The 26,839-nt window shown below is 51.9% G+C and overlaps 9 protein-coding genes across 9 annotated transcripts; 5 read left to right on the forward strand and 4 right to left on the reverse strand.

Annotated features, from left to right (window-relative positions):
• Window positions 1-90: 90 nt before the first annotated feature.
• Window positions 91-4,428, reverse strand: HMPREF1120_02496 (uncharacterized protein). The gene is made up of 4 exons (XM_009156539.1): window positions 1,855-4,428; window positions 1,759-1,797; window positions 1,430-1,674; window positions 91-1,169 (listed from the first exon to the last, which is right to left on the reverse strand). Exons 1-4 carry the CDS (start codon window positions 2,002-2,004, stop codon window positions 872-874), a joined length of 732 nt encoding a protein of 243 aa, XP_009154787.1. The 5' UTR covers window positions 2,005-4,428; the 3' UTR covers window positions 91-871.
• A 184-nt stretch (window positions 4,429-4,612) lies between these two features.
• HMPREF1120_02497 (glutathione peroxidase) lies at window positions 4,613-6,372 on the reverse strand. Its single transcript, XM_009156540.1, has one exon. It carries the CDS (start codon window positions 5,694-5,696, stop codon window positions 5,181-5,183), a length of 516 nt encoding a protein of 171 aa, XP_009154788.1. The 5' UTR covers window positions 5,697-6,372; the 3' UTR covers window positions 4,613-5,180.
• A 1,002-nt stretch (window positions 6,373-7,374) lies between these two features.
• HMPREF1120_02498 (uncharacterized protein) lies at window positions 7,375-7,821 on the forward strand (the record flags this gene model as incomplete). The annotated part of the gene is made up of 1 exon (XM_009156541.1): window positions 7,375-7,821. One exon carries the CDS (start codon window positions 7,375-7,377, stop codon window positions 7,819-7,821), a length of 447 nt encoding a protein of 148 aa, XP_009154789.1.
• Window positions 7,822-8,130: 309 nt separating this feature from the next.
• HMPREF1120_02499 (guanine nucleotide binding protein) lies at window positions 8,131-11,320 on the reverse strand. The gene is made up of 3 exons (XM_009156542.1): window positions 10,633-11,320; window positions 10,231-10,555; window positions 8,131-10,162 (listed from the first exon to the last, which is right to left on the reverse strand). The coding sequence occupies exons 2-3, from the start codon at window positions 10,355-10,357 to the stop codon at window positions 9,213-9,215; spliced, it is 1,077 nt and encodes a 358-aa protein (XP_009154790.1). The 5' UTR covers window positions 10,358-10,555; window positions 10,633-11,320; the 3' UTR covers window positions 8,131-9,212.
• A 4,209-nt stretch (window positions 11,321-15,529) lies between these two features.
• Window positions 15,530-16,334, forward strand: HMPREF1120_02500 (uncharacterized protein; the record flags this gene model as incomplete). The annotated part of the gene is made up of 2 exons (XM_009156543.1): window positions 15,530-15,910; window positions 15,963-16,334. 2 exons carry the CDS (start codon window positions 15,530-15,532, stop codon window positions 16,332-16,334), a joined length of 753 nt encoding a protein of 250 aa, XP_009154791.1.
• Window positions 16,335-17,667: 1,333 nt separating this feature from the next.
• Window positions 17,668-21,093, forward strand: HMPREF1120_02501 (uncharacterized protein; the record flags this gene model as incomplete). The annotated part of the gene is made up of 1 exon (XM_009156544.1): window positions 17,668-21,093. One exon carries the CDS (start codon window positions 17,668-17,670, stop codon window positions 21,091-21,093), a length of 3,426 nt encoding a protein of 1,141 aa, XP_009154792.1.
• A 705-nt stretch (window positions 21,094-21,798) lies between these two features.
• On the forward strand, window positions 21,799-22,752 carry HMPREF1120_02502 (DRAP deaminase; the record flags this gene model as incomplete). The annotated part of the gene is made up of 1 exon (XM_009156545.1): window positions 21,799-22,752. One exon carries the CDS (start codon window positions 21,799-21,801, stop codon window positions 22,750-22,752), a length of 954 nt encoding a protein of 317 aa, XP_009154793.1.
• Window positions 22,753-23,736: 984 nt separating this feature from the next.
• Window positions 23,737-24,232, forward strand: HMPREF1120_02503 (V-type proton ATPase proteolipid subunit; the record flags this gene model as incomplete). Its single annotated transcript, XM_009156546.1, has 2 exons — window positions 23,737-23,851; window positions 23,907-24,232. 2 exons carry the CDS (start codon window positions 23,737-23,739, stop codon window positions 24,230-24,232), a joined length of 441 nt encoding a protein of 146 aa, XP_009154794.1.
• Window positions 24,233-25,597: 1,365 nt separating this feature from the next.
• Window positions 25,598-26,836, reverse strand: HMPREF1120_02504 (uncharacterized protein; the record flags this gene model as incomplete). Its single annotated transcript, XM_009156547.1, has 2 exons — window positions 25,598-26,406; window positions 26,494-26,836. The coding sequence occupies 2 exons, from the start codon at window positions 26,834-26,836 to the stop codon at window positions 25,598-25,600; spliced, it is 1,152 nt and encodes a 383-aa protein (XP_009154795.1).
• Between the last annotated feature and the right edge of the window lie 3 nt (window positions 26,837-26,839).

Consider the following 26,839-nt stretch of genomic DNA (forward strand, 5'->3'; position numbering starts at 1 on the left):
GGTACCTTCAAAGTATCCAGAGTACCAGCGGGTTCGTTGTGTCAAAGAAAATAAAACAACATGATATACCATATCACATGGCACCCCTGATTCGCAGCATGTCTCATCCCATATATTTTATTATACGTACGGTATAGATGCATGTACTTATACTCTAAAACCGCAATCATTATAGGATCTTCTCTCTACCGGATCAAACAAGCCAAAGCTTCATCATCATTCACTCGGGTTAATAACATTGAGACCACAACCACTAGGTGATAACCTTTGAAGCGCGGATGCCCAACAGGGCGGGCATACAGACAGACATTAAGTTTCAAGGGGGCCTGATGAGTACCAAAAAAGCAAGAGTCTTTCAGTGGTGTCGTTCTCGGGGAGAGTGTTGCATTCCATACCAATTAACAGACCATTGCATTGCATATCATATTCCATGGTAATCTCCGCCGAGTTCTCCAACGGTCCAATTACCGATGACACGGTTCGCCGCATCATGTTCTTCCAGGTGCCGCGGGCTGTCGTGGCGACAAAAAGCACTGATCCGCCCTTCAACTCGGGCTCCTCGCTTGTTCATGGCTGGCTGAGTTCGTCACGTGAAGCATATTCCTTCTCCTCATCATTCTCGGTACAGCTTTGAGAAAAACGGATGCGGGCCCAGGGCAAGGGTCCTCATTTCCATTCAAGATGCATTACAGTCACCATAGTCCCTTTACTGATGGACAGGAGGACCGTTCAACTCTGATGTTTGCGGATGTGGAATGCCACCAGTGGATTGCTGTGGCTGCGGAGAATACATCTGCTGCGGTTGAGGTTGAGGCGATGGTTGCTGTGGGGGAGGCGACTGGGATTGTACGTATGGTGGCTGGTAGGATTGCTATACTGGTTGTTGCTGTTGCTCTTGTGGTTGTTGATATGGCTGCGGCTGGTATGGCTGTGGTTGTGGTTGTGATTGTGATTGGTACGGTTGTGGGATTGGTGGTTGAGCATATTGCTGTGGCTGGGAGTAAGGCACTTGGTCCGAGTACACGCCTGGCGCTGATGGGTATGGTTGAGCAGGAGCAGATGCCTTGGGAAACTCCTGGACGGGAACAAAGGCGCCGCCGCTGGTAGGGTTGCGGTGTCTTTCCATCAGGGCGCGGACGGCGAAACCCGAAACGACGGCGAAAAGGACACTATCGATCATCCTGTTAGTGCCATGTTCAACAGACAACAACAAGACTGAGTACTGGTGTTGTGCTGGCGGAAGACGAGATACTCAAATGCCTATGATCCACCTCCACCTCCATGTATTTCCAGATCTCGAGCCGGCGACGGTTCTGGGAACCCTCGAGACGAACGAACCAGCTCCATTTTCAGTGCAGAGGTGGGGTGAACAGGAGACAAGAAATCAAGCTTGGGTAGCACAGATACACACAGCAGAATCCACACTTACAATTCAACGGCACCAAAGGCAGCGCTGGACTGGGCTAACCCCAACCCGACCTTTGCGTTGGTGTAGCCCGTATCGAGCCATGATGCAAGCCTTGAGCTGTTGTCGGCAAGCAATGCGAATGTGACCAGCCACCATAAAGTGGTGAGCAATTCGAGGACCAACAGGATGATCAAAGGCCTGACTTTGGCGCTGAGGTTGGGGATCACAAATGTTGCGACTGGGATATAGAACAGTGTCCAGGAGAACTAGATATGCGCGAAGCGTGTCAATAAGTGTGCCGATTCGGGTGCTTGATCGGACAGGATGTTCAGTGGTGCCGGCGGACTTACAGCGAACCAGGCGAAACCGAAGCCAGGATAGGGAGTGACCTAGAACCGGAGTGTCAGTCCTTCTCTTCGTTCGCAGATCAACGAGGATTCACTCACCAGCCATGACGGGTCGGCGCCTTGTAACAATTCTCCCGCGGAGACTGCAGTCAGGATGAGGACCAGGAAAGCCATGAATAACTGCGCGCCGCGCATGTACAGGACCCATCCGGGCATAGACCAGCCGAGCGGCCGGGGACTGAAACCCATGATTGCAAGAATGGCAAAAGGTGTAGACAAGCCCGGGGTTCGGTGGGAGGAAATGGATCACGAAGAAAAGACTGGATAGAGAGACGTCTGTACAGTGCAAGGAAGAAAGAAGCGACCGCGACTAACACCCACCATCGGGAACAAGACGTCTCTTTAATAACACTGACAATACCTCTATGAGCCTGCAAGGGTCGTGGGGATACGAGGTCGAAATTGCACACTAGCTATAACGCCGGGTTCGTCTGAGGACCCAGCGTGCAGCCGTCCGGGGAGGCATGAGAAGTCCCGCCGTGTGGACAGCCACAACCAATGTCTTCGTGACAAGCGCCGACGTGAAGATGGGACAAGAACCTGAGAATGTCTGGCGGAGTGGTGTGCAGAGAAGAGTGTCTGTCTAGCCTGAGGAGGACTAACCGCAGTTGAGCCCCGCTCCTTTCGCACCAAATTGAATGACGCCTTTGCGGACTGAGCGAGGCGCACATGAAAGCCAAGAGACGCGAACCGACGCCTCGTGGCGCCACGAGTTCAGGACAAGGCTGTTCAGACCGCAAGGACCCTGGTCGCCCGCAAAATGACCAGTCAGCCTTGTGCGAGGCGGAGTAAGTGGCCGATAGTGAGCTAAATTTGTCCCGCGCAAGGACCGCCAGCGAAGTCGCACATATTTGGTTTCCTTTCAAACCTGACGATCATGTTCCGAAACGGGAGTAGGTGGCCCGTAAATGGCGCTGGTAATGGATGCATCTCAATGCAAAAGTTCAAGGCGTGGCTTGTCAGTCGTTTCATGGGCTGTAGTCGATTTGAATGGGTCAGATCGGACCAATTGCGATATCGGCTGGATGAAGCCACAGGGTCAAATTTCCCATCAGCCGAATGTGGAGATTTCAAGAATCGTCGTAGGGGTCAGCTTCACTCAGCTTGACGCCAGTCTTCCGAGAACACAAAGCAACAGAATGTACCAATGAGATAGCACATCCCAAGCGACACCAGGTAATATACAACGAGAAAAAGTAGATTGCCGAGGCAGCCTTGCAAAACTCCACTAAGAGTCATGTCGGGCTGTGTTTAGCTAAGCTTCGAGTCCATAGTTTCACGAATCCGTAGTCGATGGCGTACAAACGGTCATGGAAAACCTTTGCGCTTCGGTGTTCGGCGCAACATCAGCCTAAGACGTGGACCGAGACTGAGTGCACCGTTCCGACCGGACTTTGCTCTCAGTCATTTTTGTCGAGGACGGCTATGCGCCAAAGATTCGATGGCCTGTAGTCAGTTGATGAAGAAGGAGAGGTAGCCGGCTGTCGAAAGCGATGGGATTACTGTTGAAAGTATCATTCCTCCAAAGTGGTCTTCGAGACGGCTCTGGCCTGTATTCTCCGACCGCAGGGGATTCTTTCTGCCTCTTCACCCTAATTGTTCCGTTGGGCTCAGCACTGATAGGTCTCCGTCACCTTCATAGACCAAGGTATGCGCCCGTGTTGTCAATGATTTAGCACCTCTGGAAGAAGAGAGCGAGCCGCTTTGTGCGCCATGCCTCTTCGGGACACCCGTCGATCGCATACTCCGAAAGAAACTCAGAGAAGTCGATATAGTATCAGTCATTCTTGGACGAGTTTATGGGGATATAGCGCGGGGTTTAAGGACATCCTCAGCGAAAGCAGAAATAGGTATACCTCATATAAGCATAACTGGCAAGAATGTAGGCGCAATGCTATTGCTCGAATAAACCGGTCCGGTACAGGTGCCAGACGCACTCGATATACCATACATTCTTCCTTTTTTTTTGCCTTGGGAGTCTCTCCATTTCATCCTCGGAAGAAAACCTTGGTGTATCGGATCGGTGCCATGCAGAATCATAAATGTAGATCAGGCGCTGGGATGGGAGCGCGAGCAGGATCAAGGTTTCCAGCAGTGATGGCTGGGAGAGTTAACGGGCGCGTGGAGACTGCGGTAGGGATCATGCAAGGGACAGGCCACCGTGAAATGGGCGTCGTGAGCCACTGGCACGGGCCAAACCGAACGTTGCGTGCCTTAACCAAGGCCAACTCGGGTCTGGCTGGAACCCACCGTGAGCTCCGAAGAAGAGGGTTGGCAATCGCAGCAACGATGCTGGCATCGTTACACTCGGGCGCGGACTGCAAGAGACAGAGGAGATTTACACTCCCAGACGATAGATGATAGAAACATTATGAAGGGATACTGGCAGTCGCTTACAGTTCCAGGCTTCCGCAGGCTGGGCTGCTCCTTGGTTGCAACCAACCCCGTCTCGACACGGACGGCCGCGTTCGAGTGTCGAGGTGCAATCTGGACTCGCTGCTGGACTGTCAGAAGGACCATTGACGGGTGGATATAATTCGATGCCCCCGAGATCCCAGGTTTGGGATTCGTCTCGGGCTTCCAGCGGCAGCAGATTAAAAGGGGGCGCAGTTTGACAAGGGCTGGTGAACAAACGCACGCACCCGTCAGTGGCCTTACGGCCCCTGTTTCAACGCACCCCAGGTTTTAGCTGTAGGCGCGTCCAAGTTGGCTGGTTCCTTGTTTACCTTGCGCCTACGCAACCTTTAATACCTCTTGGATACTACCGGAACAAAGCATTGCTCTACAGAATAAAGCCCAAGGACTATACTTTTACCATCCAGTACCTCTTTCGAAGCATATTTTAACAAGCAATTGCGGCGATATCTCTTTGTTTGTCCCATTTTTCCTGCTCGCATCGCCCGCCCCTTGCAGCATTTCCAGCATAGCTGTTGAACTCTACCCATCCTTTCAGTATGTTCATGTGGAAGAGAGAAGAAAAAGAAAAGTGCCATAACACAGATCCTTCGCTGGACCTGTGCGAGGGATATGTCACCAAATGGCAGACGACTGGCATTCCCCTGATCATTGGCCTCAGGTGCGTTGGTTCTTTTACGACCTGCTTCTCCTGCATTGGCTAACTTACTGCAGCCTTTTCCTCCTTCTATCTATTGTTCTGTTCATCATTGTGAGGCGGAGGCGCAAGATACAACACGCTGCGGAAGAGAGGAAACACCGTGAGATAGACGACGAAGTCGAGTTGGAGTACACGATGCCAAACGATCAACAACAAGCATATAAACAGCAACATCAAGGCGAAGACCTGGAATATGGACTTGGGATTCAGCAGCCGCCGCCGCCAAAATATACGCATTGAATCCGTCCTTCTAACCCGACTTGGACTTCTCAATCTCAGCAATGATGTCTTTCTCCAGAGTCTCTGGCTTGGTCATGCTTGAGTATCGGTGGATAACCTTTCCGTCGCGACCGATCAAAAACTTCTCGAAATTCCACTTGATTCTCTTCAAGCCCATCAAACCCGGCTTCTCCGACTTCATCCACTCAAACACAGGCTCCGCCTTGTCGCCATTGACATCCGTCTTTCCCAGCACTGGAAAGGTTACGCCGTAGTTGACCTGACAGAATTCTTGGATTTGATCATTGGAGCCCGGATCCTGTCCGCCGAATTGGTTACACGGAAATCCGACGACGACGAATTGGTCGGGGTATTTCTCCGATATCTTCTTGTACAACTGTTCGAGTCCGGCGAATTGAGGAGTGAAGCCGCATTTAGAGGCGGTGTTGACCGCAAGGACGACTTTGCCTTTGTGCTGCGACAGAGGGTAATCTTGCCCACGCTTGTCTTTGGGCGTGAAATCGAAAAAGGTCGTTGCGGAAGCCATGGAGAGCGGACGGGAGGAGGAAATAGAAGCGGCAGAGACGAACGGATTGTTTGGTTTGGGGATGTTGTTTCTGTTTCTGGTGGCAAGGAGACTGAGGCGCTGACGGGAAATAACGAACAGCGAACTTGAAGCGGTTGGGACGATGCGCAGGCAGGAGGACCGTGCTACGGCCACTGTAGGAATTTGGAATCGATTCAAGCACGCCAGCGTTGCATAAAAGACCAGTTGTAGGTCTGCAGAAAGCGAAACCACAGAAGTTTTATGCAGATACTAGGTATTCTTTCCTCGTCGAGGTTGGTGCCGTGAGCGTGATGCGACAAGGGGATGAAACGCAGAAGCGGGCGGTGTACGGCGATGATGTGACGCCCTCAACGCTCAACCGAAATACACGCTCCGGAACAACGACGTTCCCGGATCCGAATCACATGCATGCACAGCCGAGCCATCCCACTGGAGAGTCACATGTTCATTCACTAGCGGCGTATGATTAGTCATTATTAGGCTGGACCACACGTGACACGTGCCAGGTGCGTTGTGTCCTTATCGGGCCGAATTGATAGGTCACTCTCCACCCTCAGGATTCAAGTTCAAGTGGGAACTGCAGTTCCTCTTCACGGCATGGCATCCAGTGTCGCCGACCACCCACTCAAAACCTGGCAGCGGGCAACACGACAAGCTGCCCTAGCCATACGAGAATGTCCAACAGGAGAGTCTCGACCACCTGCAGGCGCCCATTGCCCAACTGCAAACTGATCCAACCATGTCATTTCCAATGCAATGGTCACGCTCGCCAAAGATGGGCCTTACTCCTACGCGTAACATGTCGACTGCATCGCATGATTGGATCGCCGAAACCTTCAAAGGCCAGGCCCCGGAATGTTCCCTCTCTCGCTGAATCTTTCAAGCGGTGATTTTGAGCGTATCAATCACCAGCTGAACCCTTTCTCCGGGCCACCAAATGTAATGCGGGGTTTCTGCCAGTGACTGATGAGAGGGCCCTTGTTCAGCCCAGGCCCAGTATTCGATGCTCACACTGGGATCGAGCTTAAAGTTTTGGATTGCTTTCAAGGCAGTGTGAGGTGGGATGGCTGGCTGGCCTGTTGGTCACTGAGGGCGAGGGCATGACAGGCGACGGTGAGTCTGGAAGAAGCGTATGTATGTACCTACCTTCATATATGATGATGTGCTCGCTCGCAACCGTGGAGCGAAGGTGTTTGTTCTTTCTGCCTTGTCTTACGACCACCAGAGAAAAAAAAGTTCTGCAACTTGAACGCCCCTGAACCTCTCTACCTTATACTGCTCTGTGCTTTGTGATCCAGTTTCATCCAGTCTGAGAGGCCGACCGCACACTCTACCTCTCCGCCCCTATACCTCGCACTGGGACAGTATATACTACTGTGACCTCCTGGGCCAGTACATCTCTCCAGGGCTGGGCTCAACAACAGCCGAGCGTCTGCTTTACCTCGTGTATCCAACTCAACAAACACCCCCCAGTATCGACGCAACGTCCCCAGTTTCATTTCGACACATCATACCCAGTGATATCTTTTCCGAAACAAGATACAGCTACAACTAGCTATCCCCAAGCTTCCCTTCCCTTACTTTCACCCGGCACCTAGGGCAGCTTCAGGCAGCCCCCGAAAAAAAAAAAAAACAAATCATGTCAGGCGCATTCACCATGCCGCCCGCCCTAACCGGCGGCGCCGGCTACAAAGCGAACCCGACATACGACGAATTCCTCCGCAAACACAGCGGCTTCTACCGTCGCCACAGCGCGGCCTCGAACGCATTAGAAAGCGACCGTCGCGCCTCGCAGGCCGCTTTAGACCACCACGCCGCTGCTGCCGCTCAAGCCGTGCAGAACGTTGCTGCATCTGCGGAAGCTGAAGCTGCTGCCGCTATGGCCGCCGGAACTGGTCGACGAAGCTCAGTCACATATGCAGCCGGAGGCGCTGCCACCGCAAATTCCCGCAAGGGAAGTGTCGCTGTCGCCAGTGATGTCACGCGCAAGGATAGTCTGTTTGGTCTGGAGCCTACGGCTGGCAGACGCGTCTCTGAGGATCGGCGGCCGAGTACGTCGTTGGCAAGTGATTTGTATCATAAGTTGAAGGGGGATCATAAGTGAGAGAACAGAGAAACGAAAAGCACACACAATGATGGTGGGATTGAAAACGAAACTGTGTTGGTGGTGTTTTGGGTTTGCTCTTTGGAATTGGATTTTTGGGCTTTCCCTCTCTCGGCGGGTTGGGAGTTGAGATAGTAGGGTCAAAGCGGGCTGCGAGTGTGAGGGAGCAGAGCTTCACCGGGGCTCTATTCTTGCGGTATCGCGTGTACTGAGTCCAGTCCGGCGCTGATGGCAAAGCTGTGTATGGTATTGGCTTTTCTAGCTGTAACTGTCTACTGTGGCTAAATGATGGCTATTATGAAGATGCTGTACTTGGGTGTTTGGACATATGTGGGTCGAGCGTGCGTTTGAGTCTGATACGGAATTATCTTTTCGTGCTGTGCGACCTGGAAAAGGAAAGGAAAACAGACCACAGGTCAAATGCAAACTTCCCTACTTGGTGCAGCGAGATAAGAGACCAACGTTACAGCATGCTACTAGTAGTCATCCTTCTAATTGTTGAGTCTTACGTCTTGAGTTTCTTATGGCGTGGATCATTCATTGTTCTCTGTCCTTCTCAATGTGTCTTTCAATGACGTCTCGTGGCCGTCTTCTTTCGCAGAATTGCCCGGCATAGAACAGACAGCCAGCTTCAAGTCTTGAACAGCATACCCGTGAACAGTCTCTCCGTTCGCAGCCTCTCGCAGCTCAGTAAATTCCATGATCCACACACTGGCACCCGACCACAAGCCACCCACAGGAACGCTCAACCTCGCCTTTCCGCCGCCTCTCTGCCGCCCACAAAGTCCGACTCGAAACAACTGCAAAAACGAACAAGACTGCAGCCACAGGTGTGTAACCAGCTCCGGGAAAGGGAGACACTCTCATCAACCGTCATCAAGCTCGTAGAATTCTGCGGGTAAGGGGAATCGAAGAAGGGGAAAACAAACACAACCCTGGAATTATGTGCACAAACACAGGACCCGGCCCCGAATGTGACACTTTGTACGAGAGCACCGTTTTCTCTGAGAGCATCCTTCTCTTTTGCTCTCGAAAGTCCGTCCGATTGTTCGCTCATTTTTTGAAAATGATAACAAGCGCATATGTCACCCGCTGCCTGCACTCCGATTTCGCCGACGCTGTTTTAAAGGGGGGAATCAAGCAAAGATTGACGGGTTGGGCCGACGGTTTCCTCTCTGAGAAGAATTCTGGTTCATGGGAAAGAGAGACGATGGGTTGTTTGACAAGGGAAGACATCGCCATGCCTGGATGACGAAAAAGGCCGACGAAGTGCGACGCAGGCTGGAACAGTTGTTGGGTCTCACCTCTCCGGGCTCTAGACAAGAATTCGACATGTCCACCAAGAACAACCGGAGAGCTGACGTTGTGCGAAGAACTCATGCCCAGTCTCATCACAACACAAGTCGTTGAAGGTTCTTCTGGATTAGAATATCCTGTACATCTTCCATGGTGGCTTTGAGCAGGTTGGTGTCAGTGGCGTTTGTGAAGTGAATGTAGATTTCTCGGTTGCTGTTTCGATTAAGGGCTCGGAATTTGTTGGCAAAGAACTCCTTTGCGGCATTCTCATCAGCATCGCCTCCGGTGTAGTCCGGGAAGTGTACTGAGATGGGAGAAATGGGCAATTTCTCACGAAACAGGTCGATTTTGTTGAGGAAAAGGATGATCGGCTTGTCCTTGAACCATTGGCCATTGACCAAAGACTCAAAAAGCATCATTGCCTCGTGCATCTGATTGGCATTTGCGTCTTCCACGAGACATTGGTCATATCCGGACATAGCAGCCATGAACAACAGACATTGGACACCTTCAAAGCAATGAATCCATTTCTTGCGTTCGGATCTCTGTCCTCCAACATCCATCATGCGGAAAGTCAGGTCTCGAAGCTCGAAAACGGTCTCGGTAATGCCAGTGGTACGCAGTCGAGCATGCAATATGTCCTGGTCATCGGGGATCCAGTCAGGTTCGAACATGCGGTTGATGTTCTGGAAGTAGTAGCTGAGGTTGTCATGCAGGGCGAATTCATGACCTTTGGCCACTGCCTTCTGGACACCAGCATCCTTCCACATGGTGAGCATGGCTTCTTTGACTCTCTTGTCGCGAAAGGCATCGTGGGCATCCACGTCGGACGGGATAGAGTCAAGGAATTCGGCATGAGCCTCGTTGGCTTCGTCTTCGAAGTCGATCTTCTCATCCTGCATGATCTCATATAATATGCGAAACGCGATGACGACGTTGGAGTAGATAACCGCTCGGATTTGCACTCTCTCATCATCCTGAAATCCCCTAGAATGGATGATGCGCATTTGTTTGATTATGGTGGATTTGCCCGACTCTCCCGCACCTGGATCCCATGGCCGTGTTAGCAAATCTTGTTAAGTGTGCTTGCGCCTGGGATCAGTTGTTGCATACCTAATAGCAAGATCTTGACGGTCCGTGCATATGTTTTTCTGTCATGTCGCAACTGGCGCTCGATCTTCGCATTTCGTGCACTGGATTCCCTCTCTTGAGGTTCTATTCTAGAACCGGTACACCCCATTATGGCTCCACGATAGCTTGATCGAGGCCGGCGGAAGGAAGATATCGGTTGATTGGGTTGCGGTGGGTGTCAAAGCCCTCAATCAGATGCGCAATGAGGCTTGGAGATATCTCTCATTCTTGACCGAGCAATGTCGGCGCCGGAAGGAGGAAACGCGCAGACGAAAGGAGAGTCAGTGTATCGGCACGGGAGGCGAGGCTGGAGCGGATTTCGGTTAGGATATCATTGCTGCTCGATGTGCTGGGGGATGTGGAAAGAGAGGGATTGGCACTTACTTTGAGCAGCCCGATGACGGGAGACAATGCAGTTGGCGATGTAGTTTCTTTGCCACCGCAGACGCATTTGACGTCTGAGATTCTCCGATGACACTGTTCGCAGGTGGCAGAACGAAGCAGACGAGCTGGATCAGGAGATGCTGGCTCAGGTCGTGGACAATTAGCAGTATGCAGAAGAGCATGGAGGCACTGGAGGCACGCTGAAGTTGACTGGTGCAATGTACTGCAACCAGGGCCCCTCTGTCAGTGCAGCTAACATGGCCCCAGTTGAGATAAGTGGCCCGGGGAACAACGGGCATAGGCTCCTTTGGACATGGGGTCACCACGCCAGGCAGGATCCGACAGGCCCATAGCGCGACTGGCAGATCATTTCAGGCCGGATCATGAGTTGCTCCTCCAGCTCATCCAGATCATCCCTGCCGCCCGCAGGCCACCAAGTGGAGGGCTAAAGGGGACGGACGCAGTGGGCTGCCCAGTAGTAGAGCGCGACAATTCAGGCCAGGCACGGCCACGGACATGGACACGCCCATGCGACAGCCTCAGAGATTTAGGGGTTGAATGAACCTGAGGCTGAACTAGTCGGCCAGCCTAGAGTCTGGAGAAGAAAGAGACTCGGACGGGATACCATGCTTCTATCTAATATCTCAGGCTTATTATAGAAGGAAGCGTGGTGCTGGGAAAGGGTGCGCGACAATTAAGAGGTAGGCAGCTCTACAATCTATGACACTGACGCGCTAAAAGTTGCTCCAATTGTCCTCCCGCTCACGTGTTTGCAGCAGAAACACAGCATTACATGTCTATTTATTGCCTTGCATTGTATTCAGGTTGCCAGTTGGCCTGCGGCAGTCCACACTAGGCAGGAGATGGACAGCAGAACGATGTGACAGTATTGGAGACTGAGTAGTTGTATCAACCTGAATGAGGATGCAAGACCAAGTGCAGTCTACAGTAACAGCTTGCTTACCTACCGGTGAATCAAATGTGCGATAATTGTGTATGAGCACGACTTTGGCGACATTATCCTGCGTACTCCTAGTATTTTTTGGTCCCTCGGGCCACTGGCAGTAATCATTCATGCCGGCCTCAGTCAAGCTGTTGACAGCTGCATGATTGCGGCACGGAGAAGAGCTCGTTCTGCTACAGTGACTAGTATCTAGCAGTGAATCTCCCAGTAAATACCTAGGTAAGGAACAACAAATGGTGTCAAAGTCAGGGCCATGTTTCTCAGAATTAGCAGTAGTAGAGTACTTTGTTCCTCATAGACAACCACATCTGTTCTACAACTAGTACTTGATCGGACTAGTTCTGGAAGTTTACACACCCGTGGCGCTACTAGTTGGGTTCGGACCGCAGCGCATCCCGCAAGTTAGAACGCGCCCTGAGTACAACTAGTACTGTAGTGGTAGTACTGCACAGAGCAGCAGGAAGGATGAAACTGGGTTGTTACCGTAGCCCACCTTGAAACACCCAATTCTACCTCCGTAGGACTTGCAGGACTATACAGTCCTTTGTATATTGTCTGGTAGATAAGATTTCAAACTTCCTCCTCAGTACATTCGCCGATTATTGCCCAGGGCAACCCGCAGATCATCATGCCTACTACCCCATGGGGCGCAGTAGGTGGTTTGTGCGCTCTCCCCTTCTCTCACACTGTCATTTGTGGCAGAGTCCTGCTTCATTGTCACACAAGGCACGTTTCCTACCACTGTTACACAAGTCGATTGCTTCCAGAACATCAGCCACAGAAAACCAAAATTTGTCCCTGTTTACGCCGGGTCGCCCCAGAAAAACATCTCCAACAATATCCGGGCGACCAGCTGACTTGAACTTTCCAGTTGTCCACTTCACATATTGTATCGTGACGATCTTCCGCGCTAGTAGCGCTAGCGATGCCTGATCCCTCCCCATCTTAGATTGAACGGTTTCGTCTGCCGTGTCTCGCCCAATTTTACGTGATGACCGTTCATGGCTGAATGTCGGCTGAATACAACCAATTTCCAACCCCGGGGCAACAGGAACTCCGTGGTTGCATCTGTTAGGTACCTATGTATGCCCTGTATTACCGTGTGCTGCTTGCCAAGCCCAGTTGGAATGTTATCCCGGGCATCGAGAAATATACGTGAAGGTATCAGCTGGAAGATGGGTCAGGAATTGTGTTTCGAGGGGGAACGAGTACGCTGTGCAGCCATGTACTGTACACCTACCGCTGCGCAGATGTCATGCCGCTTAAGTGCTAATGATAGCCCGGCTGATCATCAGGGTACGGGGCTGCAGTTGCGCTTCCCCTAGTACTCCTGCAGCGTGCATCTGGGAATAGTTCGACGAGAGTCTATCTGTCTGTCTAGGCATGGAGATGAACAGCACCTCTAGGATTTGACACTGTACTCGAGGGCTTCGAGTGCGGCATAGTGCACGTCTCTCTCCTGCCCAGGTGTCGCCCATCTTTGACTACAGCAGCTTGCCAATATGGGAAACCCCGGTGGATGTCGTTGCATCACTGTGTGCATGACTCGGCAAGAGAGGGGCCACGAGGGCGTAGGTGGTGTAAGAGGGCTGAATAGTGTACAAAGAACAAGAAAAGCCATATTGAGTCAGCAGCAGGGTCCTTCACGCCTCATGTGCTTGGGCTGGGATGCTTTTGAAACTGAATCCAAAGACAAAGCCAGAATTTGACCCATGATCATGGAGATCGACGGGACGGCGATCGGGGAACCCAAGGCCAGGAAAACCATTACCGTTTGAGGTCAAGCCTAGAAGTAAGTCTGCTTATGCCCACCAAGGAGATGTCTCCCAGGAAGGAGTAGATAAAGAGTGGCACATCTGAGCGGTTTGCGGGGCTGGATAGACCCTTACGCAACATCCAAACTTTGGGAGAAGAACCACCGGCTCACGCCCGGTACTGATTCCCCGGGGACTGATTGTTTCCATCTATCAATGACTCACAGAGGCGTCGACAAAGCTCACATGTACCTGAGATATCGATACGACCACGGTGGAGAATATAGTCGGGAAATGGTATAACCATCACTGGATTGCAATCGACCTGGGGACATTGAGCAAGAGTGATCAGTAATCAGCCGAAATGTATTACATGAGCAGACTAGGGTAGGCAAATAGGCATGGGTCGAAATGAGGATATTTGAGTTTGGAATCGAATCCCCAGTGTGTGTGTAGGCCTCAAGCAGGGACTTGGTCCATTACGAGTGCCAGCCCGGGAAAGCAAAGACACGAGGCACCAGGACCTCAGGCCTACTGTACCGTGAAGCTGCAAGGCGAATCACAAGCTATCTCCAGACTAGCAAAAGGCCCTATGTGACCCTGATTAACCCTGCCAGGAAGTCACCTACTGCTGTACCAGGTGTCCGGTAGAAGTGGGGAAGGGTCGATGGCATATTAGTAGAACCAGGCGCAAGGGGGATGTTTTGGGTGCGTGGAGTGGGCTCAGGGACAGCCGACCTGAGGCTTTGGTCGATTCCATCATTTATCGGAGGAGACATGAACGGCATGTCCGGGACTTAGAAGTGAAGTTGTACCTACCAGGTACCTAAGGCACTAGTAGTCAGTGAAATGTCAGAGATGAAGTCGAAGACTGAGGGCTTCAAGTTCACTGCAAATTCAAGTTGTCAGTGAATCTGAGGTTCAAAGTTGACAGAAACTTGGACGCGGAAGGAGCGGGGCAGCTGGAGTGGCAGGAGCGATGCAACTGGCAGATTCAAGTGCAAAGTTGCAGCGCAGTCTGACGAGTCGGTGCATGCGCGAAAAAGTGTCTACAGGGATGCGCAGTCTCTCTCAGCACCATCTCACCATCTCTCGCACCGCCGTCTTGTCGAGACATCGTCTTGCATAGGGCGTGTTCCGAACATCCCAGCCATTTCTGCAGGAAGGGGGCAGAGACTTGAACACTTCGAGTTGGGACCTTTTACTTTCTCCAGCAGTTGTTCTAGCATGGCTCTGTCCCGCGTCTCACGCCGAGATGAAGATCTACCTACCGCCCTCAGCTACCATGGCACAGTATCCCACCGCTCGCTATGATTGTTACGTCCGCAACCTGCCCCTGCTTCGTCGTGTTCTGCTGCCTGATCCCCTCCCCTCCCCGCTTGCAAGGTCCTTGCGATGTGGAACCGTCAGCCTTGAAGAATGAATGCCCAGTTTAAGTATGGGCTTGCCGTGGCTGTTCCAATCACCTGTCTTCTATCCCCTCGTCTTCTCCGCGGCCCAGTTCGCTAACCTCGACCGGCGGCTCTGGAGTCTTTTGTCAAGCAGCCTTTTCAAAAGCAGAGGTCCTGGCTGCATGTCCATCCTTGTTTTCCGGCGGTGCATTGCGAAGCGGTGCTGACCTCAGGCTTACGCTTCCAAATGGCTTCGAACATGCAATGACCTTCGAGCTTGGCCCCTCAACGCCAACCTGTTCGAGAAATCAGCAGGGTTTGTCCAACTGGATGGGATCTGCCCAAGTCTGTCTAAAATGCATGGACGTGTCTGTATGACCATCCTTTTCCTACGGCCAGTGTGCCCCTGGTCAATTATATCATGTCCACCAAGCTGGGAGACGCACTTCCGTAACCTTATGTAATGTACGTGGCTCCGTGTTTGTGCCGCAACAATGGCTGAACGATGATCCACCTCGTACAACTAGCGGGGGACGGCTCGCAGAGGACGCGAACCCATGCTAATGCTTCGATGTTATATACTTATCGCCTTGCCTAGCAGGGTGTCTTCACAGTGACCCAGGTTTTGAATCTTTCTATCTCTCGCTCACCTCTCAGTGACCACCTTACGAATCACATTTGTTCGGGGAGAGAGCCACGAGATCAGGGGCAGCCTTGTTCACCACCTCCTACGTGCGAAAACAACCGCCAACGCTGTAGGAAACTCGCCGTTGTGTTTACAAATCAACATGGACTACTGCTTCACGGGCTCTCCGTCACAGTCACCACACCAATCCTTCTTCACCGCTGGACAATACTTCGACAGCACCTCCGAGAGCTCTAGTCCCAATTCACCTCACGTGAGCAAGGCTCGTTTCCTGCTGGAAGACGAGCGCACTGACTGGCTCCAGCACACAAGCCGAATGAAGCTCAACGACGCGTCCATGACTTACAATATTATCCAGTACGGCACGACGCCCTCCAACTTCTATTCTCCAACATCAACATCCAGCATCTCTGCCCAGTATGACAACGGAAATACACCAGATCAGCCGGAACGGGGAAAGCGAAGGTCAGGCAGCACCTCAACTAGTGCAAAAGGCAAGGATCAGATCACTAGTATGCATGTGGTGCGTCGAATTCGTGGGAGTTGCTAAACATCATGCATTAACTGTTAGCCAGAGACGTCGAGCGCAGAATCGAGCGTCGCAAAGAGCTTTCCGAGAGCGCAAAGAAAAGCACCTCAAAGGCTTGGAACACCAACTAGAAGACCTCCACGAGAAGCATCAGGACCTTTTGCAGTCGTACACCCGACAGGCGGACGAAGTCACGAAATTGAACAACCGGATTGCCGAGCTTACTGCTGAATTGGGCACTCTACGATCATGTCAAGATCAATCTTTTAGCGAAATGCTCATACCTGACAAGTTCGATAAGTTCGACGCTTTTGGAGCCCACGACATGCTCTACAACAGATCCGACAGCTATGCCGACGGCACCGCACTAGATTTCGACTCCGAGTTCCCCTTGGACTCGCTTGGAGGCTCACTGTGATCCACTAGAGAGTCATGTATCAGTTTGGATTGTTCCGTCGGTCGGCGTTTAGAAGAGCTGCGATATACCAACATTTGCAGGAGGCTTCTTTTTTCTTCGTGGCTGCCCATTATGCCATTATGAGTTTACGATATTATGTTTGGTGTCCGGCAAGACTGCAGGAGTCCAGAGGAGGTTGGAAGACCGGCCTTGAAAACGATTACATTCTCTTTTCCCTCTGCGCATGCCATTACCCATCACTCCAGCTTTAGCAGCTCCCGGGTCAGTCATGAAGGTGGCTCAAAAGCAAAGGTTACTCATGTACCTAGCTGAAAATAACGCGTTACCAAGTCTGACACGAATACCAGGGAAGCCAACTGTTTAAGCACCGACGGGAGGTAATAAGTCTGGCTTCGTGGAACATTCCCTACATGGGGAGGAATTCCAATCTGCAACATCTTTTGTATCCATTGCTAACAAATCCAAGCATGTGCGTTAAAGCGTGAACTGGGTCATTATTCAGGCAGTTCCATGTGCAATATTGCACCGGCTGATAGTGCCAACGGCCTACCAGAGTACCTAGGTAGGAATCCAGCAGGTCAGCCCTCGGGCATGGATTTCTGCGAAATAGTTGATTAGTGATCCAGGGCCGGGAGAACTAGTCCCAAATGCAGGGGTAGACCTGGTGTATGGTCTCGCTGGAATGCCTCTATCAGGCACAACGGCGCGATATCCGAGAGACGCATTTCAACACGGCAAGGGTGGATGATACGGAAGATGCCTGTCCTGTACTCGTAGTGGTGGCCGACGTCGTATTGCATCTCCAGTATGTGCTACTCCGGACTTAAGAGGTGGGATGTTCCGCGACGCGCTCCATCGCTGCCAACAGCGTAGTCGAGAGTAGGTAGGTAGGTAGGGTGGTCTTCGTGTCCGGGGAGGTCGGGTAATATAGGTAGTCAAGATTGATAGCAGTTAGTAACGTAATAAATTAGTCACACTATTCAGCCACACACCCTACAATCCTCAGCCGCATGTGGCTGAGTGGGATGTCTACATTGGTAAAGAATGTAAACACGGGCTGATGAACGTGCGCAGTTTGGCGCATGATGAAGGGATGAAATCCCAATGCCAAAAGCTGGCTTGCTCAATGTTTACTTCACTCACACTTCGAGACACAATCCTCAGACAGCAACCGCGGAAACAATCATCCGTCAACGCACATCAGCTCTTCCCAACAACATGCCTTACCCTGAACCCAATTGTTGATCTGGCGCCCTACAACGACGCAACACCCGCTGTGCAGGATACGCTCCGTCGGCCGCCCTCTGCACCCCTCCCGATGACAATGTGAACCATGGCTTCTCATTCGTACAGCCTCCGAAGCAGGTTGAATTCTCAAACCCCCTCCTTACGCACAACACCCACCGGTTCCCCCGTCATCCCCAAGCTCGGGGTTGGGTCTCCTCGCAAACCACGATCTTCTGATATAGCCCTGCAATTACAGAAAGTGATCGGCACCACCACAACCAGTCCAAGTGGACTCGCATGTTGTCCATCAACTGAAACATATGCTTACTGCGCAGGCGCTGTTGCAGTGTTGGCAAAAGTGGGCTCAGACCAGAAACTTTCGCACCGATACTACAAGGCCCGCCCAACGGCGCCATCTATAAACCCGCCCACTTCCCATTATGAAGGCTCTCCAGCCGCCTCGCCGTCCCGGAGAAGGACCAGCTTCGCACCGTCAAGGGGGTCCGAAGATTACAATGGCGGTTCGTTCGGGCGTGACTGGATGGAAGAGTCAGGAGGGCAGACGTGGACCGCAAGGGAACGGATAAAATCTACATCCTGTGTTGCGTTGGATTCGGATGGCCGATGGCTTGCGGTAGGAGAATCTGGGTACAATCCCCGTGTCCTGCTGTATTCTACTGCCGAGGACGCGTCAGGCGAGATCCCGACCTCGGTGGTGACGGATCACACACATGGCGTCCGCTGCATAGCTTTCAGCGCTGACATGAGATATCTGGCTACACTGGGAAATCTGAATGACGGCTTCCTATTCATATGGTCGCTTAACTCGAGGACGGGCCAATTGAGTCTGCATTCCGCCAACAAGTGCACCACTAATATCTGTGACATGACGTGGTGCGGCGACAATCTGATTACCGTTGGGACAAGGCATGTCAAAGTTTGGCACATCAAAGATTCGGCGAAGCAACCCTCCCCTAGGAAGTCGAAGTATAGACCGTCAGAGATTTTTACTTCGAGTCCTGGACCTACACCCTTGCAGGGCCGCAACTGTCTGTTGGGCCCCATGGTGGACTCGACATTTACATGCGTAACCCCAGTTGATGAGAATCTTGTTGTTTTGGGAACTGAGACTGGGCATTTGTGCTTGGTCGACATCTCTCGAGGAACACTTGAACTGCAGATGCTCAAGAAGACACAGTTTTCCATCACCTCGATCGCTTTTCTGGCTGCCACAAACCAAGTCTTGATGGGTACCTCTGAAGGCTTGCATATCGAAGAACTTGGGGGGTTACACAAAAACGACGACGAAATTCCCGGCACACACAACCCACTTCGGATACCTCGTCGATCATCATCAATTCGCCGCTCTTTGGGGGTTGCTCAGCAAGCAGGAAAGTCCATTATGGCTATAGGTGTCCTTCGGGACCACATCATCACATTAGACAACGAAGGAAGCTTACAGATCCAGCGACGCGACGCGAACGAACAGGACCAATTTCAGCCGACATTTGCCGCTCACAACAGTATTCTTCAAGGCGTGCAAAGCCTTCCTACTATGTCCGAGCTAGGATCTTTTTTCACGTGGTCAAAGAACGGGGAGATCAAGTTCTGGGATGCGGAGGGGCTTTTGTTGTCTCAGAGGCAGGTTGATCTCGAAGAATCGGACGTGCATGGCGAAGGTTGTGAGAACGAACTCTGCCGAATACGATATTGGCCTGCTGAGGAATCCTTCCTTGTTGGGGATCGGTTTGGTGTGCTCAAAATAGCCAGGAGCCCAGAATTCCACGTTGTACACACCCTTCGAGCACACGGCTCGGAAATCACAAGCATCGCGGTGGCCGATGAAGGGTCGTTGGTGGCAACCTGCAGCCGTGACCGGATGGTGCAACTCTTTCGACTTGATGGTACTGGCTTGGAGCTCCTGCAGACCATGGATGATCATGTCGGGTCAGTCAATCAAGTTTTATTTGGCCAGATGGGGCAGAGATTGCTTTCTTGTTCCTCCGACAGGTCCTTGATTATTCGTGAGCGCGTTCTGAGGGAACCAGACGATCACACTGCCGTTGCGTTTCTATCCACGAGGGTCTTGACACTCAAAAGCACTCCGTTGTCTATGACGATTGCGGCCAATGATACGCTTCTGGTGGCTAGTATGGACCGTCGCATCACAAAAGTTGACTACAGGACGGGTTCAATGACGGATGCATGTAAGCTCGGAAACTCCGAGAGTGATGATTCCGTCTTTTTGAATTCGATCATCTGCAGCTCTCTTCCCGATTCTGCAGATGTTGCGCAACAACTAATCATTGGATATTGTTCCATGGACAAGTCTATTCGAGTATACAATGAGAAATCCCTCACTCTGCTGGGACGAGAATCAGGCCATACGGAGGGCGTGAGTGACGTTGCCTTGCTCCAGGAGTCTGACGATGGTACCCCTGGTAATCAGTTGACGATTGTCACTACGGGATTGGACGGCACTATAATGCTATGGAAAATCAGCAAGGCTACGTTTGCAGCTCCATATCCTTCGCCAGACCGGCCTCAGGGGCACAGCCTGTCCTCTGAAGGAACGGAGGATCTACAGGCCAAGCAGAGCCCAGCATCTCTCCCCCCACTGAGGAAGGTTCTGACGAAAGTGGATATTGCGGAATTGACTAGAGGAAGCTCGATGTCACCGCCTACGCCTCGTTCGGTGTCGCCAGTCCGCCTGAAAAGGAAGACGTCAAGGCTTGCGCTGTCCACAACAATGGAGGACGACGAGGAGACACCTAGTAAAGTAGCGGTCAACCCTGTGGCCAGCCAGAACTGTGCTAGTAGTGAAAGAAGGCTGAATGCGCCACGGTCCCCTTCGCCCGCACCCCGAGTCTCCTCGAGATTGAAGAAACAGTCATCTCGCACCAACGTTCTTGGTAGTGTCGACACTATCGGACTTTCCGGCCCAAGAGAGGCGAAAGAACCCGAAAGGTCACCTTCCCCGTCGAACTTTCCGGTCTCGATGCCTACGACGCCTAAACAAAGGCAGAAATCCAACAATGGTAAATTACGCCGGCCGCCGTCAGTTCCTGCAGATCTACACTTACGATCTCAAGCTCTGGCTCCAGCTCGTCGGCAGAGTCTAAGCCAGGCGTCGACTTCTGATTTTGGCAGCTTGGGTATGGCGACCGAGCAGGCCTGTCGGATGTTGAAAGTGTACAGAAAGAAACTGGCCCAGAGCACTCGAGAGACAGTGGATCTGGATCTGGATGATCTTGAAGACGAAGTATGTGGCCTGTTGAAGATTATACAGGAGCGGAAAAACAGAACGCGCCCACAACCTGCCGGAAAGCAGGCATTGTCGCTGATCGAGAACGAGGCTGGGCAACAAGTGGAGCTACAGAAAAGCCATCGTCGGGGAAAAGCCAAGGCGGCCACCGAGGGTGAGGTCGACCATTTGGCTGTTTTGCTGGAGAGAACAGATCTAGCTGGCTCTTGTTCACTTTCTGGGTCTGAAACTCCCACGACGATCAGTGACTCGAGATCAGGGCATTGAACGAGTAACGTGAGCCGCTACGAGTGATGTTCAGGAGTACAACGGCGCTTCACTCGTTGAATGAGTGCCTCCACAGATTGGTTCTGGCTAACAGGCAGTGAAGTAGGCCGAACAAATCTCTGCTTCTCACATGGGCAGAAAGACACTCAGATGATAATGAGAACAGACAGGCCTGGATGGGCCACTTACTACTGACGAAACCAACGAGCAGGAGTGGCGGGGGCATCCTACAACACTGGAAGTAATTGATTGGCCTTGATGAATGTAGGAACAATGTAACATTATGTAGATATGTATATAGCTGTATATTACCATATACCTCTAGGTCGTCCTTGGTCCTGTTGTATCAAGCACATTCCAATCGGTTCTCACGCTTAAGTTGCATATTGCTACGTCGAGGCTTCGAGGAGATCCTGCTTATATAATCAGCTCTGACGTGGCGCTGGTGGTGGATCGGGCCATCACTCATGGCCCGAAGCAAGCAATGCTCTTTTTGATTGTTGCTTCACCCTGAACGAACGACTTCTCGTCAACAGATTAACATTGTCCATATCTCTGCGGCGGCACACTTCTGCACGACCATCAAACTTTCGTTGCGTTTGCCCCATACGGTTTGAGCCGGAATCGGATTGACGTGAGCCAGCCTTTTTATTAGTCGACACGCCAACCCGCAGGAGCAGAGCAAGCAAGCAAATCGGCCGGGTCATGTCACATTCTCATCATCAAGCACAATCATCAACAGGGGGCGAGAAAGCGTACGGAATCAAGGATCAGAATCAGGCCGAGCGTCAAAGGGAATTGGACCTCCAATACCTTTCCCAAGCGCTCGATTTAGCTCGGCTGTCGCCTCCAAAGCCAACGAATTTCCGCGTCGGTTGTGTTATAGTTGCAATTCCTACTTCAGTTCAGGCTCAAGCACAGCCTCGTGTTCTATCAACAGGTTACACTTTAGAACTTCCAGGAAACACACACGCCGAGCAGTGTGCGCTCGCCAAACTCGCCGCTAGGCATAATCTGTCTGAGGAACGAGTCTGTGAGTGTCCCGAGTTTTTGGGCTGGACTCTAGGCCCGGAACCAGATTCCACGGCGGGAGCAGATACAGAAGCCCAGAGAGCTGGTGTCATCGTGACTCTATACACCAGTCTCGAGCCGTGTGCGAAGCGCTTGAGCGGGAACAAGAGTTGCGTCGAGAGAATTTTGGCGACGAGAAGCAGTAGTGGCGGCTCTGAGTCTTCTTCCACTACTGGTACTGGTGTTAGAGGCATTCATCGGATCGTCTACGGCGCCAAAGAACCAGATACATTTGTGCAAAAGTCGACAGCTACCAAAATTCTTGAAGAGGCCGGAATACAGGTCGACTACGTGGGAGATCTGGAGGCAGAAATTCTCCGTGTTGCCATGGAGGGTCATCAGCATCAGGACCAGGAGGGTCAGCGATCGAATGTCACGGAAGCAGGTTCAGGTTCCGTGACACAGTCACAGGAGAATGGGCAGAGTCAGGGTCAGCATCAGGGACAAAGTCAGGCACAGCCACAGCCGCGTACAACAGGGACAAACATTGACGATATATCGCCGGAAGAACGGAGACGACAGGAGGCATTGCCGAGAAATCCGAAAAAGAGGATGATGGAGGTTAATGTGCCTCAAGGTCATAGATGACAGGAAAAGCTCTATCCTCATTTTCGGCCTGATGCCCTGTTTCGGCGAAGTTGGCTGATATGCCACTTGTCGACGCAGACATCCTACTCCATTTTAAGGCTATCAATGGTAGGAAATGGAAAAGAGAGACAATAATAGTTCTTGATGGGCACCAATGCCAGTACAGTTCCTAGAAAAAGCTCTTGGATCGCACTCGGAATCATTGCTGCACAACCAAGCCGAGACGAGAATCCCTCTAGTCATACCGGGAGTTTGGATGAAGGAGCAGTACACCAGAGTGAAATATGGTACTATCACACTGCACAGCAACATCGTAGTTGAAGGCTGAGTGCTGCCGTTTTAAGTAGCCCCGGATTATTATTGGCCGACCGACAGCTGTCGTCCAAATAGCCTATCGTTGCGAATCAAGTAGGCAGCACGGGCGCTGGAGCTTAAAACGGCGCAATATTGTCCTCCAAACGCAGCGTGACGCCTGAAGCAGCTTGGCAAGATCGATGAGAGCTCAATCTTCGAAGCCATCATCAACACCTGTCCATACTGTCCAGCACCACGCATCTGCCTTGCTTGTCCCCATCTCATCGTCAAGCACTCTCCTCGCGTAGCGTCAGTGTCGCCTTCTAAACCTCGAGAAAAAGTGACCGGAACTCGGCCAACATCACAAACATGTCTTCCGATCTCTGGTCAGTTTGCCCCCGGGGATGCCAGCCTGCGCCGCAGCCTAGCCTGGAGACGTTGTATACAGTCTTGATGTTATCTTTCGTGTTCCTTCGGGTTCATTTGTTCGCTGACTGACTTCAATCTCTATAGTCCCGTATATGCGGTATGCTTATTCCCGTCTGCCTCCGTCCGTTGTCGAACACGATTGCGATGATGACGCACTACGAGCACCACCCCTTTCCATCCAGCCACGGAGCTGAGCTCTCTCATCTTGAGTAAATAAAGGGACTGACTGACACATTGTTTGAACAGCCCTTCTTTGGTGCCATGGGCTGCACGTCCGCCATTGTCTTCACCTGCTTTGGTGCGGCGTATGGAACCGCAAAGTCTGGCGTTGGTATCTCCGCCATGGGTGTTCTGCGACCCGACCTGATCGTCAAGAGTATGCCTGCAATTCAATCTACTATTTGGTGGTCGTCTAACATATAGCGTCACAGACATTGTTCCCGTCATTATGGCTGGTATCATTGGTATCTACGGCTTGGTCGTGTCGGTGTTGATTTCGGACAACCTCAGCCAGCAAGAAGCCCTGTTCACCAGCTTTATCCAGCTTGGTGCTGGTCTGTCGGTCGGCTTGTCAGGTTTGGCCGCCGGCTTTGCCATTGGCATTGTCGGTGACGCCGGTGTTCGAGGCAGTGCTCAGCAACCTCGCCTTTTCGTCGGCATGATTCTCATTCTCATTTTCGCCGAAGTCTTGGGTCTTTATGGCCTCATCGTCGCCTTGCTCATGAACTCCAAGGCTCAAACCGATGTTCACTGCTAGATGGGGACCCTGGAGATGGTGGACGATAAGAATTTGTTCTGACGGCTGCGCTGTAGCGTCATAACTAGCGGAATAATTCCTGAAGGGAAGAAGTGGACAATTGAAAGGAGGGAGAGCACATCCCGTCATGGACCGTGGGGAAAAAGAGGATAAGCATCAGACCTCGCGATTCTGATTTTTGGTCGAACTACAAAACCAAGTTGAGTCGACAACGCGACACAACACAACACAACAACGGCAGGGCAGTTCGTCTTAGTGAGGATTGCCTGCTACCAACTATTATGTACGAAATGTTTAGAATTATGCCAGCAGACGGGGACGGCGTTATTCCTCAAAGGGCACACCAGGGATCCGTTCCAGCATGCAGTGGGCAGCGGACGGATACTCCAGGCGCTGTTTCTTGTCAATACAAAGCCTCCTCTATCCTGCTGTGCTAGGCTTTGCAGTGCCGCCGTTTGCGCAGTTCATGTATGTATGTACACATTGATTGGCATTTGAGATAGATAATGGCTTTTTGTCTTTCAAGTTCCCCATAGAGCTTTCGGCAAAGTTAAGGTACTTGTATATCCGTCGGTTGATGGCCATGCTGGAAGGCTATGAGTCCCATCTGCTCTGGTCGGCGAGCTACAGGTACATTACCTAGGTATATATGGTTCGAACTCGCACTAGCATTGATGGCGTACCAAGCAGCCCAACCCAGCCTTGGACGCCACGTCTCTGAACTCTCGTGGTTGATTCAGTGGTATATATATATGCTGACAGTACTGAAGGGGGAACTTCAGGTGTTGGAGGGATGACCACGACGGCTGCTACCGCTACTGCTGCTGATAGCGCTGCTGGGTTACCGGTGCCTCAGCCTTGATCTTCTGATGAACCCCGGTTGTCTACTCGCAGCTACTAGTACTTCCATTTTGCGGCACTGGTGTTTGACCCATTGGGGGACTCGAGCTAAGGTTGTGACTATATATATTACATATATACCTAGTATTTCTCAAGTAGAATCCAAATGGCCCCCGGAGTACTCATACGTGGAACATAAAACACTGACTACTAGAACCGACCCAATCTGGAGATTTGTAACGTTTCAAAGCAGTGCTACCTACTCATATGAGTCTAGCAAGGTCGTAACTGGATACCATAGCATATATGATCGATTGATTGAATTGGTTGATTTGAGACCCAGGCAGCAAGTGCTGGATAGAAACCAAAACGGAAAGGCAGCTAGATCATTGCAAGTTCTGTTGGGGCGTGCACCAACCACCACCTGACGGCTTCACAACGCCGGAAAACAATGCAGAGTGGGATAGAAATGTCTCTTTCGATCGACCGCTTCTTCACCATGGGTCGGGGATATCGTACGTTTGACTAGATCTGACCCAGCTTCCTCCTCAAGTTCCTCGTCTTGCGCATCAGCTTCTTGTACTTGTGCTTCTTCATCTTCAGCCGTCTCTGTCTCTTAACGCTGATGGCGTACATGCCAGGGCTTCTCCTGATGATACGCCTTCGGCCACCTAGACGGCCTCCAAAAGAAGATGGATCCTGCATCTCCTCTTGCAGGCCGCGTGCATCTTCAATCTCGATCATGGCCGCGGCTTCATTGCTAGTGAAAAATCTGCCGTCTTTCACCTGCGGCACATTGAGAACGACCTGCTGAATGTATGGGTCGTAGTCTTGCTGTTGGATTTCGAGTTCCAAGGTCCGCGCCTGCATTTCCTCGTTGGCTTCCGCGGTGGCGGCAGCAGCCTCTGCCTGGGCCTCAGCGGCGTCAATCTCGGCATCACTGATCGGCGACGGGGGAGGAGGAGCGTTGAATGGTCGGAACCGTCGTGCAATTTCTTGTAATACTAGTCTCACGTTTCCTCCGTTCGGAGCTCCGTCGAGATGTAATGTTCTGTTCAGGTCCGTGGGATTGTTATCATTACGTTGCATGAGAGCTTTGATAATTGCGGCCTTTTGCTCCGCCTGCTGTTCGCCGTGCTTGCTCGCTATCTGCTCGTCCAGGTGATCGACCGCCGATGCAAGGGTGTAGATGACTTCGTGAGGATGGGTGCGGCCTCTGGACTTCGGCTTTGGTTGGAAGATCTTGTCGATGGCTTCGATCGAGGTCTCGGGCGGTACTGGTCCTGTGATGGACATGGGTCGGTGGGTGGAGAAGAAAGAGGCAACATAGACATCTTTATATCATGGTTAGCCCAGTCATCACGGGGAGGCGGTCGGGACTGAACCCGTAGAGATGTTGAGTGTGACCAGACTGAACTCACCTTTAGGGTTCAAATGCTGCAAGCTTGGGACAGACGGGAGTTTCGAGGTCCAGTCTGCAGGAGACTCTTGCTTTGCTTCCACCTTATCCTTGGATCTCTTCTTGGCCGAGCGCTCTACAGCCGGCCTCTTCGTGTCAGATCTGGGAGCTCCCACTTGCTTCACTGACGCTGCTGGGATTGCCGACGATCCATTGTTGGGTGGCACAGGCGGCTTGGAGGATGAATGCCGTCGCTGATGGGCATGCGAGGTGAAAGACGCTACTGACGGTGTTGTTGGTCGTGAGGAAACCGGCGGTGCGTGGGAACACGTCCGCGCCACGCGGCGCAACGATGTGTTGAACATGTG

Source organism: Exophiala dermatitidis (genome assembly GCF_000230625.1).
Source record: "Exophiala dermatitidis NIH/UT8656 unplaced genomic scaffold supercont1.2, whole genome shotgun sequence".
In the NCBI taxonomy this organism is placed as follows: Eukaryota; Fungi; Ascomycota; class Eurotiomycetes; order Chaetothyriales; family Herpotrichiellaceae; genus Exophiala; species Exophiala dermatitidis.